The sequence below is a fragment of the Salmo salar genome, chromosome ssa13, assembly GCF_905237065.1.
Source record: "Salmo salar chromosome ssa13, Ssal_v3.1, whole genome shotgun sequence".
Taxonomy (NCBI): Eukaryota; Metazoa; Chordata; class Actinopteri; order Salmoniformes; family Salmonidae; genus Salmo; species Salmo salar.
The window spans coordinates 60,222,200-60,240,182 of NC_059454.1; the positions used below are offsets into that span (position 1 = coordinate 60,222,200).

The following is a 17,983-nucleotide window of genomic DNA, read 5'->3' on the forward strand; positions in this document are numbered from 1 at the left end:
GTTATAGTTGGAGCGCGCAACGTGCCTGCTCCACTTACATCTCTATCACACCGACAGCGCCATTGCATTTTGGTACACCAGAAGTACATTCACTTCCAATGGAACACTGCGTTTTCCTTGCAGCATTGCGCTGCAAAGGCAGCTGCAGTGCGTTCTGTGTGGTGCATACAGTATGTTGGATTTATCTAATGCATGCATCAAAACTGTATGCAGACTGCTTGACAGAAATGGTAGCAGAAGGTGAATGTTGAACTTTTGTTGCACACATATCCAGATGATGCTGCGCACCATTTGTTGCGCAATGACGCCGTCAGTGTGATCGAGGCGTTAGCCTGCACTAGGAGTCTGGGCTGCATCATTATCGCGGGGGAAAGAGCCAATAACGTGTTGTGATACCAACACCTGACTCACATCTGCGTGACAACGTCGTCTTAAAAAAATAGCATTGAGCATCTGCAGGCTATTATAATACAGTAAACCTCAACTGTGGAAGGGTCTACTCATACAATTTTGATAGTGGTGTAGAGTACCTAATTTCTTTGGGATAGGGGGCAGTATTTTCACGGCCGGATAAAAAACGTACGCGATTTAATCTGGTTACTACTCCTGCCCAGAAACTAGAATATGCATATAAATTAGTAGATTTGGATAGAAAACACTAAAGTTTCTAAAACTGTTTGAATGGTGTCTGTGAGTATAACAGAACTCATATGGCAGGCCAAAACCTGAAGATTCCATACAGGAAGTGCCCTGTCTGACAATTTGTTGTCCTTCTGTTGCATCTCTATCGACATTACAGCATCTGTGCTGTAACGTGACACTTTAACTCTTACATTGGCTCTCAGAAGGCGCCAGAAAGTGGAATGGGGTGTCTGCTGTCTCTGGGCAAAGAACAGCAGCAGAATTTGTGAGTGGTCAGCCTGGGGACAGTGACACAGATGCGTGTCCACGAGACTACTCAATTTTTTTCTTTCAGCCTTTGAATGAATACAATGTTGCCCAGTTGGAATATTATCGCTATTTTACGAGAAAAATAGCATAAAAATTGATTTTAAACAGCGTTTGCTAAGTGCTAAGTACGGTAATGGAATATTTAGAATTTTTTTGTCGTCACGAAATGCGCTCGCGCGTCACCCTTCGGATAGTGACCTGAACGCATGAACAAAAACGGAGCTATTTGAATATAACTATGGATTATTTGGAACCAAAACAACATTTGTTGTTGAAGTAGAAGTCCTGGGAGTGGATTCTGACAAAGAACAGCAAAGGTAATCCGATTTTTTTTAATAGTAATTCTGAGATTAGGTTGTCCCAAACTTGGTGGGTGTCAAATTAGCTAGCCTGTGATGGCCGAGCTATGTACTCAGAATATTGCAAAATGTGCTTTCGCCGAAAAGCTATTTTAAAAATCGGACATAGCGATTGCATAAAGGAGTTCTGTATCTATAATTCTTAAAATAATTATGTATTTTGTGAACGTTTATCGTGAGTAATTTAGTAAATTCACCGGAAGTTTGATGGGTATGCTAGTTCTAAACATCACATGCTAATGTAAAAAGCTGTTTTTTGATATAAATATGAACTTGATTGAACAAAACATGCATGTATTGTATAACATAATGTCCTAGGAGTGTCATCTGATGAAGATCATCAAAGGTTAGTGCTGCATTTAGCTGTGGTTTGGGTTTATGTGACATATATGCTTGCTTTGAAAATGGCTGTGTGATTATTTGTGTCCATGTACTCTCCTAACATAATCTAATGTTTTGCTTTCGCTGTAAAGCCTTTTTGAAATCGGACAATGTGGTTAGATTAACGAGAGTCTTGTCTTTAAAATGGTGTAAAATAGTTGATTGTTTGAGAAAACTGAATTGTGGTATTTTAGTTAGTTTTGTATTTCGCGCCGTGCGATGCCATTGGCTGTTGGCTAGGGGTTCCGCAGGCGGAACGGCGTATCTGTACTTCACTATATATATTTTTGACTACTTTTACTTCACTGCATTCTTAAAGTAAATTATGTACATTTTACTCCATACATTTTCCCTGACACCCAAAAGTACTAGTTACAATTTGAATGCTTAGCAGTACAGGACAAAAAAGTCCAATTCACACACTTATCAAGAGAACGTCCCTTGTCATCCCTACTGCCTCTGATCTGGTGGACTCACTAAACATAAATGCTTCCGTCGTAAATGATGTGTTGGAGTTAGCCCTAGCTGTCAAAAAAAGGAAGTCGTGCCATCTGGTTTGCTAAATATAAGGAATTTGATGTATAGCATTTACTCTGTACTTTTACTCAAGTATGACTTTTGAGTACTTTTTCCACCACTGTACTTAAGTACATTTCAAATCTGATACTTTTAGACTTATTCAAGTAGTATTTTACTGGGTTACTTTTACTTCAGTCATTTTATATTAAGGTATCTTTACATTTACTCAAGTATGACAATTGAGTACTTTTTCCACCTCGGAATTTTGATTAGATTTTATTTATTTTAGGTTCAAAGAAGCATACTGGTAACTGTAGCTTTTATTCCGCAGTTTGTTACATTTTTGGCACCATTGCATTTGATGTAAACAGCATGGCAATTACGCACTCCAAGAGTAATTATATGCGACATGCATCAATCCATTCTAGGCCTATCATCATCCTAGCCTATATATAGCTAGGATCTTTCTACCTCATATCAACATCATTATTATATTGCTGACATTACAACTCGAATCGATTGATCAATTGGATACAGCCTACTGTTACCTGATAGATGTGCCATATTCGTGTCATAAGCCCCCCCCTCCCTAAAATAACATTTAGAAAAATGTAATGCGTCAGTCACTTGCAAAGTATATACTGCTGCGGTCATTTTCAGTGGCAATAGGCTCCCTCAACAAAATGAAGGAGCTGATCGTGGACTTCAGGAAACAGCAGAGAGCATGCCCCTATCCACATCGACGGGACTGCAGTGGAGAAGGTGAAAAGCTTAAAGTTCCTCGGCGTACATATCACCGACAATCTGAAATTGTCCACCCACACAGAGAGTGTGGTGAAGAAGGCGCAACAGCGCCTCTTCAACCTCAAGAGGCTGAAGAAATTCGACTTGGCCCCTAAGACCCACACAAACTTTTACAGATGCACAATTGAGAGCATCCTGTTGGACTGTATCATCGCCTGGTACGGCAACTGCACTGCCGGCAACCGCAGGGCTCTCCAGAGGGTGGTGCGGTCTACCCAACACATCACCGGGGGCACAATGCCTGCCCTCCAGGACACCTACAGCACCCGATGTCACAGGAAGGCCAAAGAGATCATCAAGGATATCAACCACCCGAGCCACAGCTTGTTCACCCAGCTATCATCCAGAAGGCGAGGTCAGTACAGGTGCATCAAAGCTGGGACCGAGAAACTGAAAAACAGTTTCTATCTCAAGGCCATCAGACTGTTAAATAGCCATCACTGCCCGGCTACCACCCAGTTACTCAACCCTGCACCTTAGAGGCCGCTGCCCTATAGACATATAATCACTTGTCACTTCAATAATGTTTACATACTGCTTTACTCATTTCATATGTATATACTGTATTTTAGTCAATGCTACACCGACATTGCTCATCCTAATATTGAAATATTTATATTTTACTTTAGATTTGTGTATATTGTTAGATATTACTGCACTGTTGGAGCTAGGAACACAAGCATTTCGCTACACCCGCAATAACATCTGCTAAATACGTGTATGTGACCAATAACATTCGATTTTATGTTGTTGAAAGTGGCTAAAGAGGACACAGTAATGAGAGAAAAATCATATACCAGGCCTACTAGAAAAATAATATGCTACTGAAAATACTAGGATAACCATCGTATAGTACAAATCATTAAAGGAGCTTGGCTACGTTTCATTCTTTGCGCCCCATTTAATAAGAGACGAAATGCAAAACGGACACCAATGCTGTCATCATTCAAATCAAATTGTATGTCACATGCGCAGAATACAACAGGTGTAGACCTTACAGTGAAATGCTTACTTACAAGCCCTTAACCAACAATGCAGTTAAGAAAAAATACAAAAAAAAGGAATGAAAAAAGTAACAAATAATTATAGAGCAGCAGTAAAATAACAATAGTGAGGCTATATACAGGGGGCACCGGTTCATTGAGGTAATATTTACATGTTGGTAGAGTTAAAGTGACAATGCATAGATAATAACAGAGTACTAGCAGCGTAAAAGAGGGGGGCAGTGCAAATAATCTGGGTAGCCATTTGATTAGACGTTCAGGAGTCATGGCTTGGGGGTAGAAGCTGTTTAGAATCCTCTTGGACCTAGACTTGGCGCTGACTACAGTTCTCTTTCTATCTAATTAAAGAGAGCCCTATTTTAGGAAACTTTCTGGAATGGACATAGAGAGAATTAGCAAACCATACATTCACACCCACCCACCTAAAATGATCCATCAATGAAAGCCGCCTGCAGCGATTCTCACTCAGACTCAAGCAAATCACATTAAAACCTTGCCTTAGCTTCAACTCCTTTCTGTAGGTAATCAAAAATGAGTCTACATTATAGGAAAATGTTAAAATCAATGTAGCCCATCATATAAATTAACAAGGAAAGTTAAGGGGAAGATAGACAGCAGTGATATTAGCCTGGTCTCAGTCTAGACATAACATAGTAAATGTAAATCCAAGATGTTACGTTTGGTATGGTTACATACAAAAGAAGGTTACTTAAGGCAAAAAACAAAAGGAGTGTGCATGGGTGGGAGTATAACACAAATGTCTAGCAACCCAAAGGTTGCATGTTCAAATCTCATCACGGACAACTTTAGCATTTTAGCAACTGTTCGACTACTTACTACTTTTTAGCTACTTTGCATGTTAGCTAACCCTTCCCCTAATCCTTTTAGTTAACCCTTCCCCTAACCTCTAGCTAATGTTAGTTAGTGGCCTTGCACAAGCCTTGGCTAGAGCAAGCCAGAATGCCCATAGCCTCCTGCCCTATCTCCTGATTCTATAGCGTGAGGCAGCTAGATCTACATGTACACCCCCTGGACAGGATGCTAGTCTATCCCCTTAATACTGAGTGGCAAGCAGAGAAGCCTCAGGTCCCATTTTTTACAGTCTGGTATAAGCCGGGGGATCGATCTCACAACCTTCCAATCTCAGGGCAGACTAACCACAAGGCCACTTGAGCTAGCTAACGTAAAGCGTTACATATTGTACGTTTCGCAAATTATCATACGAATTGTAATTTGTAACATATATGAAGTGGGTAGAAATCCACAAATGAATACATACCATATGAAACGTAACATATAATACTAAATGGAGTGTCCCGCATTTCTGTACAGAATAATACGAAATGCTCTGAGAACAGGTTGGTGATAGGCTTAGGTCAATGAACAAGCACACCTGATTCAGCTTGTCAACTAACCGACAAGCCCTCAATGAGTTCAATGAGGTGTGTTTGTTAAGGGCTACAACAAAACGGTGTACTGTTGGGGGTACTCGACGACCAGGGTTGGGAAACACTGGCCTGGACTATATGAATTGGAAATTGACAACCATTAAATACAAACAATACATTTTAGTGAAGCAATGGGTGGTTCTGTTGACACTAGGCCTACATTTTAATTTGAGTGCTTTATCCAAAATTGGTGCAACCACTTATTGATAAAGAGTAGCCTAAACTCTGGCGGATATTTCACTGTAATTCATGCATCTCCGCTGGCAACTCGCCCATCTCTTCCCCTTCTCTCTAGCTCGTAAACTAGTAGCCTTGGCTATACACCGAGTGCACAAAACGCGTTCCTAATATTGAGTTGGACCCCCTTTTGCCCTCAGAACAGCCTCAATTCGTTGAGGGATGGACTACAAGATGTCGAAAGCGTTCCACAGGGATGCTGGCTCACGTTGACTCCAATGCTTCCCACAGTTGTATCAAGCTGGCTGGATGTCCTTTGGGTGGTGGACCAGTCATGCTCTGCAATAATATAATCAGAGTTTGATTTCTAAACCAGATGAGTTCTCAAACAGCAGCTGCCCAATTCCATGGTGGGCATACATAATGTTGGAAGCATTAGAATATAATATATGGAGAATGATAAAGAGCCTGTAGGATTATATAAAAAGTAGTTGGGAAATGAATGTTTGAGTTTCAAATACTAATTGTTCAGTGAATGTGTGTATATTTAGATGGTTTAAATGATTAACTTTCCTACTAACCTAAAAGTTAACGGTGCCAATCCATTATTCTATTAACTATGAGTGCGAGACATGTTTTCCATAATGTTTGTTTCATGCACATATATGCGGAAAAAATAAGTGCTTCCCCATTTATTAAGGACGGAAACAAATCGCAAAGGCGTCTCAGGCAGTATTTAAAGTATCTAAATTGTATTTGTCACATGCGCAGAATACAACAGGTGTAGGTAGACCTTACAGTGAAATGCTTACTTACAAGCCCTTAACCAACAATGCAGTTAAGAAAAATATATTTAAAATGTTTTTTTTTTTTTTTTTTTTTTTTAAGTAACAAATAATTAAAGAGCAGCAGTAAAATAACAATAGCGAGGCTATATACGGGGAGTACCAGTACAGAGTCAATGTGCGGGGGCACCAGTTAGTCGAGGTAATATGTACACGTAGGTAGAGTTATTAAAGTGAATACGCATAGATAATGACAGAGCAGCAGAAGTGTAAAGGGGGGGGGGGGGGGCAATGCAAATAGTCTGGGTAGCCATTTGATTAGATCTTCAGGAGTCTTATGGCTTGGGGATAGAAGCTGTTTAGAAGCCTCTTGGACCTAAACATGGCGCTCCGGTATCCCTTGCCATGCAGTAGCAGAGAGAACAGGGCCATCCTCTGACACCACTTGGTATAGAGGTCCTGGATAGCAGGAAGCTTGGCCCCAGCGATGTCCTGAGCCGTACGCACTACCCTCTGTAGTGCCTTGCAGTCGGAAGCCGAGTAGTTGCCATACCAGGCAGTGATGCAACCCGTCAGAATGCTCTCGATGGTGCAGTGTTAACTTTTTGAGGATCTGAGGACCCATGCCAAATCTTTTCAGTCTCCTGAGGGGGATTCTTCACAACCTTCTTGAGATGCTTGGACCATGTTAGTTTGTTGGTGATGAGGACACCGAGGAACTTGAAGCTCTCAACCTGCTCCACTGCAGCCCCGTCAATGAGAATGGGGTCGTGCTCGGTCCTCCTTTTCCTGTATTCCACAATCATCTCATTTGTCTTGATCACATTGAGGGAGAGGTTGTTGTCCTGGCACCACACGGCCAGGTCTCTGACCTCCTCCCAAAAGGCCGTCTCGTCATTGTCGGTGATCAGGCCTAGCACTGTTGTGTCATCGGCAAACTTAATGATGGTGTTGGAGTCGTGGAGTGCAATGGAGGGCACAACCTTACAGTCCAGAAATGAGAGCTTTACTATCTATGCCAAAAGCCTGGGTCTCTTGGAGAATGTAGAACTGTCATCAACACATGCTTCTCTCTAGTAGCATTTGTGTGCCCAGGCCACATACGCGTATTGAAAAGATCCCACCATGGTGACCGATGCAGAGGGACGTTTACCTTTTTCACATTTGAGTCATTTAGCAGACGCTCTTATCCAGTGCGACTTACAGGAGGCTCAAGGGCACAGAGATTTTTCACCTAGTCGGCTCGGGTTACTGGCCCAACAATCTTAACCGCTAGGCTACCTATAGATTTTTGTAGTCTCAAATTATTACTTGGAATAAACAGAAAGCTAAAATGCTCCATGTACCGAAATGACAAGCTAGCGAGAAAGCTATCTGATCCTGCTAGCTAGCAACAGATCTACTTGTTAAAACGAGCAAGATAGCTACATTACTATGGTTTCTGTGTTCAGAGTTGGGAGTCCTTTTACAGCTTGCATAGAAACGTGATACAATCAATAACTTCATAGTTTGATTACAAATAACTAAAAATACTTTACTTGAGAGCAGTTTGTCAGACAGAGATTCCTCTCTACTACCTTAGATACAAATAACGTGATTGGCAGACGTGATAAGCAGAGATAGTACACAAATTGTGATTGGTTTACAGTTTAGTACTCAGCGGCGTTTGCCTGTCCAGCTAGCGAACATACAGTACCAGTCAAAAGTTTGGACACACCTACTCATTCAATGGTTTTTATTTTTACTATGTTCTACATTGTAGAATAATAGTGAAGACATTAAAACTATGAAATAACACATGGAATCATGTAGTAACCAAAAAAAAGTGTTAAACCTCAAATTGTATATATTTGAGATTTTTCAAAGTATCCACCCTTTGCCTTGATGACAGCTTTGCACACTCTTTGCATTCTCTCAACCAACTTCACCTGGAATGCTTTTCCAACAGTCTTGAAGGAGTTTCCACATATGCTGAGCACTCGTTGGCCGCTTTTCCTTCACTCTGCGATCCAACTCATCCCAAACCATCTCAAATTGGGCTGAGGTCAGGTGATTGTGGAGGCCAGGTCATCTGATGTAGCACTCCATCGCTCTCCTTCTTGGTCAAATAGTCCTTACACAGCCTGGAGGTGTATTGGGTCAATGTCCTGTTGAATAACAAATGATAGTCCCACTAAGCGCAAACCAGATGGGATGGCGTATCGCTGCAGAATGCTGTGGCAGCCATGCTGGTTAAGTGTGCCTTGAATTCTAAATACTCTGCGTCTCAAAGTCACGCTGGCTGGAACCGAAAATCTAAAATTTGGACTCATTATACCAAAGGACAGATGTCCACCGGTCTAATGTCCATTGCTCGTGTTTCTTGGCCCAAGCAGTCTCTTCTTCTTATTGAGGTATTTTAGTAGTTCTTTGCAGCAATTCGACCATGAAGGCTTGATTCACGCAGTCTCCTTTCAACAGTTGATGTTGAGATATGTCTGTTACTTGAACTATGTGAAGCATTTATTTGGCCTACAATTTCTGAGGCTGGTAAATCTAATGAACTTATCTTCTGCAGCAGAGGTAACTGAGGCTTCCTTTCCTGTGGCGGTCCTCATGAGAGCCAGTTTCATCATAGCGCTTGATGGTTTTTGCGACTGTACTTGAAGAAACTTTCAAAGTTCCTGAAATGTTCCACATTGACTAACCTTCATGTCTTAAAGTAATGGACTGTCATTTCTCTTCCCTTATTTGAGCTGTTCTTGCCATAATATGGACTTGGTCTTTTAACAAATAGGGCTATATCACCCCTACCTTGTCACAACATAACTGATTGGCTCAAACTCATCGAGAAGGAAAGAAATTCCACAAACTAATTAACAAGGCACACCTGTTATTTGAAATGGTTTCCAGGTTACTTCCTAATGAAGCTGGTTGAGAGAATGCCAAGTGTGTGCAAAGCTGTCATGAAGGCAAATGGTGGCTACTTTGAAGAATCTGAAATATATTTTGATTTGATGAACACTTTTTTGGTTACTACATGATTGCATGTGTTATTTTATAGTTTTGATGTCGTCACTATTATTCTACAATGTAGAAATTACAAAAAAATAAAGAAAAACCCTGGAATGAGTAGGTGTGTCCAAACTTGACTGGTACTGGATATATAATGTATCTTTCCTCTCTGTGTTTCATAATTTTCCTTCAATTCGCAAGAGGCTGAATGCATCACACAGGAGAAAGCATCCGAGCGAGTGAAACGGCGCCCCTCTGTCTCTCTACGTGTAGGCCATTATCTGATGCTGTCTGTTCCAAACAAGTATGACATTGTTGCCGCCCGTAGCATTGAAGGCAAGGGATGCCACGGAGTATCTGGCCTCCCTTGACAAAAAACAAAAATGTGCCAATCAGCGTTGAGCGAAACTGAGCAAACTCAACTGAATGGTCCTGGCGCACCAAAAAAAAAGTTAAGGGAGGCCAGCTTGGATTTGGCGTCACTCCCAACTAATCCTATTGAGAGCATACATCATTGACAGAAAAACTTGAATTGTTGCATCTCATTGTGTTGTTGTTGTCCTCCAGTGGCTAGCTCGCCAGCTAGCTAAAGTTGGCCCTTTCCTAAATTAGCCATGGATGGAGATAGGGACTTGTGGTTTTACTTAATTCTCTGTAGTGGCCAGTGATTATAACAGCGATTCTGATTCAATCATTAATTCATACATTGTTGTGCCCCTGGCCTGAGAGGATGGAAGTTCAATATGAAGCTAGATGTAGAACGCTAATGTTAACTAGCTAACGTTGCCCAAGAATGGAAGTTAGGCTAGCGAGCAAGCATTTTAGCCAGGAAGCCTAGGACAACAAAAAAACGTACGCGTGTACTGTATGACAGAGTGATCAACATGAAAGAGAGGATGGCATTGCCGTTTCTCTACAAGTAGGGTGAGTCAACATGTTTTTCTACTTGCACACACACAGCAATCAGAGCCATGGACAGCCACATAATATTTAGCTTACATTAATTGGACTAAAAGGTTGATATGTTTCAGTTGTCACTAGATTAGATAAAGCAGAGGTGATTTGATGATGTGTAAATGGTGCTGGAATAGTGGAGGCAGCTCCTGTTTTCTTTGTGACTTGCGGTAACTCTCTGTGGTTCTAAATCAATAGTTGTTTAGTGGTCCGAAAAAGTAGGAAACATTAACTTACATGACCATTTATTCTGCCACTGTGGCATCTTATTGTCTCAGCCTTTTGGCCTACAGCTGAAGTTTACATACACTTAGGTTGGAGTCATTAAAACTCATTTTTCCAACCACTCCACAAATATCTTAACAAACTATACTTTTTGCAAGTCAGTTAGGACTTCTTTGTGCATGACTGGTACATTTTCCAACAATTGTTTACAGACGGATTATTCCACTTATAATTCACTGTATCACAATTCCAGTGGGTCAGAAGTTTACATACACTAAGATGACTGTGCCTTTAAACAGCTTTGAAAAATTCCTGAAAATGATGTAATGGCGTTAGAAGCTTCTGATCTCCAATTGACTCAAATGATGTCAGTTAGGCTGTGTACCTGTGGATGTATTTCAAGGCCTACCTTCAAACTCAGTGCCTCTCTGCTTGACATCACGGGAAAATCAAAAGAAATCAGCCAAGACCTCAGAAAAGAAATTATAGACCTCCACAAATCTGGTTCATCTTTGGGAGCAATTTCCAAACGCCTGAAGGTACCACATTCATCTGTACAAACAATAGTACGCGATTATAAACGCCATAGGACCACGCAGCCGTCATAACTCTCAGGAAGGAGACGCGTTCTGTCTCCAAGAGATGAACGTACTTTAGTGTAAAAAGTGCAAATCAATCCCAGAACAACAGCAAAGGACCTTGTGAAGATGCTGGAGGAAACAGGTACAAAAGTATCTATATCCACAGTAAAATGAGTCCTATATCGACATAACCTGAAAGGCCGCTGAGCAAGGAAGAAGCCACTGCTCCAAAACCGCCATAAAAAAGTCAGAGTATGGTTTGCAACTGCACACGGGGACAAAGATTGTACTTTTTGGAGAATTGTCCTCTGGTCTGATGAAAGAAAAATAGAACTGTTTGGCTAAAATGACAATTGTTAAGGGGGAGGCTTGCAAGCCGAAGAACACCATCCCAACCATGAAGCACGGGGATGGCAGCATCATGTTGTGGGGGTGCTTTGCTGCAGGAGGGACTGGTGCAGTTCACAAAATAGATGGCATCATCAGGATGGAAAATGATGTTAATATATTGAAGCAACATCTCAAGACATCAGTCAGGAAGTTAAAGCTTGGTTGCAAATGGGTCTTCCAAATGGACAATGACCCCAAGCATACTTCCAAAGTTGTGGAAAAATGGCTTAAGGACAACAAAGTCATGGTATTGGAGTGGCCATCATAAAGCCCTGACCTTAATCCTATAGAAAATTGTGGGCAGAACTGAAAAAGCATGTGCGAGCAAGGAGGCCTACAAACCTGACTCAGTTACACCAGCTCTGTCAGGAGGAATGGGCCAAAATTCACCCAACTTAGTGGCAAGCTTGTGGAAGGCTACCCAAAACGTTTGACCCAAGTTAAACAATTTTAAGGCAATGCTACCAAATACTAATTGAGTGTATGTAAACTTCAGACCCACTGGGAATTTGATGAAAGAAATCCTTCTCTCTACTTTTATTCTGACATTTCACATTCTTAAACAAAGTGGTGATCCTAACTGACCTAACACAGGGAATTTTTACTAGGATTAAATGTCAGGAATTGTGAAAAACTGAGTTTAAATGTATTTGGCTAAGGTGTATGTATTTGGCTAAGGTGTATGTAAACTTTGACTTCAACTGTATATATCACGGTCGCAAGGCATATGAATGAACATCTTGGCTTCCCCAGTGATTTTACCCACGCTCTGCTACTGACAATAATGTGGCCAATTGCCAAGTACAGTGGTAAGAAAAAGTATGTGAACCCTTTGGAAATACCTGGATTTCTGTATAAATTGGTCATAAAATTTGATCTGATCTTCATCTAGGTCACAACAAACACAGTCTGCTTAAACTAACACACAATTATACATTTATGTCTTTACTGAACACACCATGTAAACATTCACAGTGCAAGGTGGGAAAAGTATGTGAACCCTTGGATTTAATAACTGGTTGACCCTCCTTTGGCAGCAATAACCTCAACCAAATGCTTTCTGTAGTTGCAGATCAGACCTGCATAACGGTCAAGAGGAATTCTTGACCATTCCTCTTTACAAAACTGTTCCAGTTCAGCAATATTCTTGGGATGTCTGGTGTGAACTGCGCGAGGTCATGCCACAGCATCTCAATCGGGTTGAGGTCAGGACTGGGCCACTCCAGAAGGCGTATTTTCTTCTGTTGAAACCATTCTGTTGTTGATTTAGTTCTGCCTTTTGGGTCGTTGTCCTGTTGCATCACCCAACTTCTGTTGAGCTTCAATTGGTGGATAGATAGCCTAACATTCTCCTGCAAAACGTCTTGATAAACTTGGGAAATAATTTCTCTGTCGATGATAGCAAGCTGTCCAGGCCCTGAGGCAGCCCCAAACCATGATGCTCCCTACACCATACTTTACAGTTGGGATGAGGTTTTGATGTTGGTGTGCTGTGCCTTTTTTCTCCACACATAGTGTTGTGTGTTCCTTCCAAACAACTCAACTGCAGTTTCTTCTGTCCACAGAATATTTTGCCAGTAACGCACTTTTGCAAACTTCAGTCATACAGCAATGTTTTCTTTTAACAGCAGTGGCTTCTTCTGGGGCGTCCTCCCATTAACACCATACTTGTTTAGTGTTTTAGGTATGTAGACTCGTCAACAGAGATGTTAGCATGTTCCAGAGATTTCTATAAGTCTTTAGCTGACACTCTAGGATTCTTCTTAACCTCATTAAGCATTCTGGCAGTGCTCTTGCAGTCACCTTTGCAGGACAGCCACCCCTAGGGAGAGTAGCAACAGTGCTGAACTTATTCCATTTATAGACAATTTGTCCTACCGTGGACTGATGAACATCAAGGCTTTTAGAAATACTATTGAAAACCTTTCCAGCTTTATGCAAGTCAACAATTCTTAATCTTAGGTCTTCTGAGATCTCTTTTGTTCGAAGCATGGTTCACATCAGGCAATGCTTCATGTGAATAGCAAACTCAAATTTTGTGAGTGTTCTTTATAGGGCAAGGAAGCTCTAACCAACATCTCCAATCTTGTCTCATTGATTAGACTCCAGGTTAGCTGACTGACTTCAATGGAGAAGTCATTAGCCTAGGGGTTCACATACTTTTTCCAACCTACACTATGAATGTTTAAATTATGTTTTCAATATAGACAAGAAAAATACAATATTTTTAATTAGTTTAAGCACACTATATTTGTCTATCGTTGTGACTTAGATGAAGATCAGATCAAATTTGATGACCAATTTATGCAGAAATCCAGGTAAATCCAAAGGGTTCACATACTTTTTCTTGTCACTGTATGCTCCCCGCAGGCCCAGTTATTCAGGAAAGCTTGCTCTGCCTTTCCGTTCCGACCAGCTAATCTTTGCGCATCTCGAACCCATAACTCTTCAACAGCATATAGCCTAAATATTTGTCATTTAACTTTTAAAATGTATTTCCTTTTATGTGTGGCATAAACACAACCAGTCAAAGTTGTAATCTGATTAGGCTAGTTCAAAAGTCTCCTGTAGGCTACCTGCGCACGTTCGTCCAAAATATACTGAACAAAAATATAAAAACGCAACATCTAAAGTGTTTGTCCCATGTTTCATGAGCTGAAATACAAGATCCCAGGGCCTGGCTCCCTAGTGGGTGGTCCTATGCCCTCCCAGTCCCACCCATGGCTGCACCACTGCCCAGGCATGTGAAATACATAGATTAGGGCCTAATTTATTTATTTCAATAGACTGATTTCCTTACATGAACTGTAACTCTGTAAAATCCTTGAAATTGTTACATGTTGCATTTTATATTTTTGTTCAGTATATAATTCCAGCAGCCAAACTGTGCAGATTCTAGTGTTGAAAATGCAAACCATGTTGAAGCGCCCAAAGTCTGTATGTTTTGCCTATTGGTTATTGTGCAGAAACCTGTTGGTGGAAAATTCGTTGCATACATTTTATATATTGCATCAAAATGTTGAAAATCAGATCTCCACCTAGCTGGTCATTGTCTGCAGCCGGCTCTGATTGTATTGTAGGTTTAACTACAGTTATTGTTATTTGTGGTCATAAAATGTTGAACTGTCCCATAGGTGAATTGGTGAGAGGTATCAGTAGTTTAATTAGTTGAAATGTAATTACTTTTCGCATAACAATGCAAGAACACTTTACAATGCAAGAAGATACCAGTAGCTTCCAGCCTTGTAGGCTAACTTTCCTTGCTATACTAGCTGACAGCTAAAATTAACATAAATTCACTAGCCTAGTACTTTGTGATAATTTGCAAACCATAATGTAAAATATGCTGATTTCAAAGATGATTGCCACCAAAACTTTATTAATTCACTTAAAAATCAGTCTCTTTCTCACATCTCTCTAAGATGTTCTACTGCCTCAGCGAACTGACTAGGGATCCCATGGTCAGATTTGGGTACAAGGGATCTCAGAATTGACTTTTCGTAGCAGGTTAGGAGAATTTACGCAGCAGGTTAGGAGAATTAACGTAGCAGGTTAGGAGAATTTGGTATTCATTTATTTAACTAGGCAAGTCAGTTAAGAACAAATTCTTATTTACAATGACGGCCTACCCCGGCCAAACCCCAACGACGCTGGGCCCAATTGTGCGCCGCCCTATGGAACTCCCAATCACGGCCGTTTGTGATACAGCCTGGAATCGAACCAGGCTGTGTCTAGCACTGAGATGCAGTGCCTTAGACCGCTGCGCCACTTGGTATCAGGTTAGTAGAAATAACATAGCACGTTAGGATAATTAGGTTATGGTTAGGAAAATGGTTAGTTTTAGTTAAAACTAATTTTTAAAAAACATCCCAAGATTACTGGTTAAAGACAGTGCGCAATTTTTTAAAATAAGCTACTTCTATACAAATAAGCCCCAAATTTCAGAGAAACAGATTTTCATGAGACTACAGATGACATCAGCCAAAACAAGCTCAATAACTCAATGCATGCACACATTCCTACCGAATACACATTCACCTGTATTGATTTACCCAGAGCTTTACCATTCAAATAAATTACCATTATGTTGTTATGTCGTTAAATTGGTAAAAGGCAAATTGATTAAATGAATACATAGCCGTCTCTGAAAAATATTGACGTAACATTTTTCTAATGTAATGATGCCCAACGATTGCAAAGAGCAGTAGCTGAGTTTATATGTCTGGATCAAGTGTCATTCTGTGCCGTTGGCTAATATGCCTTTTTTTGCTGTGGTATCGTTTTAGTATCGAGTATTGTGATACTCAGTTGGTAGAGCATGGTGTTTGCAACGCCGGCATGGTGTGTGCAACGCCAGGGTTGTGGGTTCGATTCCCACGGGGGGCCAGTACAAAAAAGAAATAAAAATGCATGAAATGAAAAGAAAATGAAATGTATGTATTCACAACTGTAAGTCGCTCTGGATAAGAGCGTCTGCTAAATGACTAAAATGTAATGTAAATGTAAAGAAATGCTCTCCTAACAGGTTAAACGCAGTAGGATGACAGGTCGACAGATGGGCTCTCTTTCCGTAACTCAATAAACTCTGGGGGCAATCTCAGCAGCCCGCACAGTGAATGGGCTACTGTTGAGAATGATTAGACACTGTTATGGATAGCACGTCATGTCAATTTGGATGCCCGTAGGAATAGGCCACATGGTTTCGCTTTGCATTAATGTGGCATAATGCAATGCTCCTAAAAGAGGAACAATGATCCTAAAAGAGGAACTCGTGGCACAAAAGGGACATGACTGGCTATATGAGGCGATAAGGCCAGAGTTGTTTTATCCCCCCAAAAAATCTGCTCTGGTCTCAAAAATAATGATATTTTCCTCATCCTCAAGACATTTTCATAAGGCAATAAGGACCTTGGAAAAGTATCCCATGAAAACAAGCTCTATATCAATACCATATATACAACATTATTCAAGTAAAACATGTTGATATTAAAATGATGTACAGGCAGAAACTAAAACATTTTATAAGTAGGCTTGTGATAAGGAAATCATTTTGTTGGCGTTTCCTTAGTGGGCCTCTGCTTAGAGAACAGCGTTTCCATTTCACTGGCAGAATGCTTGTTATTTCAGATACATGTTGGGGGACACCTGGACGGACAGTCCGTTTCTCTGAGTCAAACCTGGAATTAGGGTCCAAGACCCAAACATAACTCGCTAACTGTAGCTGGCTTGTTATCACCAAAATAGTATCTATAAAGTGGGTATTCTAACCATTGAGATACTATTAAATGCATATTCTAATACTTAATTATATGATTCTAACACTAAAGTATTGTGCTACTAGCTAGCTAACTACCAAATTATCAGCAGAATCGTGACATAATGAATCTTTACTTTCACTTTGACGCCAAACTAGCGAACCCTCTGTGGCTAGGATTGGAAACTGTAACGTCCGTTAGGTAACGTTAATGGTCACTGATGACAGATTAGATGATTAAGCCTGTAACATTTTAACCGACTTCTATTTCTGACAGAGTTGGCTGCCATGCTCCTCATCTGACACCTTGGCAAGTCACTAGGCGGCACCCATATACCTCAGTCAGCGGCACAGCAGGAACTGGTCGCCGACTAGTTACTGTAGCTAGGTGAAAGCTAAACGCACATAGATATTGGTTCAGGTGAAAGCTAGCTACGTTAGCTCATCTAGCTCGGTCTCAACATAAAACTAACCATAATCCATGGTAACTTCGCTTTGAATATTAAACATACCGTTTTGGGTTGCCAGCGGAGCCGAAATACAGTTGGGAGGAAACAGTTGTAACAAGATAAACACGAAACATAGAATTTTCCAGCTCCGTCCCATCTTCCTGCAAGTTGCCATCTTGTTTGTGAGTGATCATTAAGGGGCGTGGTTAAAATGCAAACAGGTTACGTGGAACAGATGACAACCGAAACTGAACGCTCCTTTGTACTTGACACCTGAGTGGGGATGAGGACTCTCTGATCAGTTGGAAAGATAGCTTTATGTATACTGAACAAAACTATAAACGCAACATCAACAATTTTACTGAGTTACTGTTCAAATAAGGAAATCAATAAATTCATTAGGCCCTAATCTATGGATATGCCCAGTCAATCAGAAGTAGTTTTTTTTCCAGACGAAAGGCCTTTATTACAGACAGAAATACTCAGTTTCATCAGCTGTCCAAGTGGCTGGTCTCAGACGATCCCGCAGGTGAAGAAACCGGATGTGGAGGTCCTTGGCTGGCATGGTCACACGTGGTCTGCGGTTGTAAAGCCGGTTGGACGTACTGCCCAATTCTCTAAAACGATGTTGGAGACGTTTTATGGTAGAGAAATTAACAGTTATAATCTAAGGTAGATATGAATATAGGCCTACAGCAAATCCAAGGC

At 40.9% G+C, this 17,983-nt stretch overlaps 1 protein-coding gene across 1 annotated transcript in view; it reads right to left on the reverse strand.

Annotated features, from left to right (window-relative positions):
- kct2 (Keratinocytes-associated transmembrane protein 2) overlaps positions 1-17,616 on the reverse strand; it is a 29,344-nt gene extending 11,728 nt beyond the window's left edge. Inside the window, exon 1 of the mRNA XM_014136760.2 lies at positions 17,339-17,616. Within this exon, the coding sequence (XP_013992235.1) occupies positions 17,339-17,450 (112 nt within the window). The 5' untranslated portion in view covers positions 17,451-17,616. The remainder of the gene's footprint in view (positions 1-17,338) is intronic.
- Between the last annotated feature and the right edge of the window lie 367 nt (positions 17,617-17,983).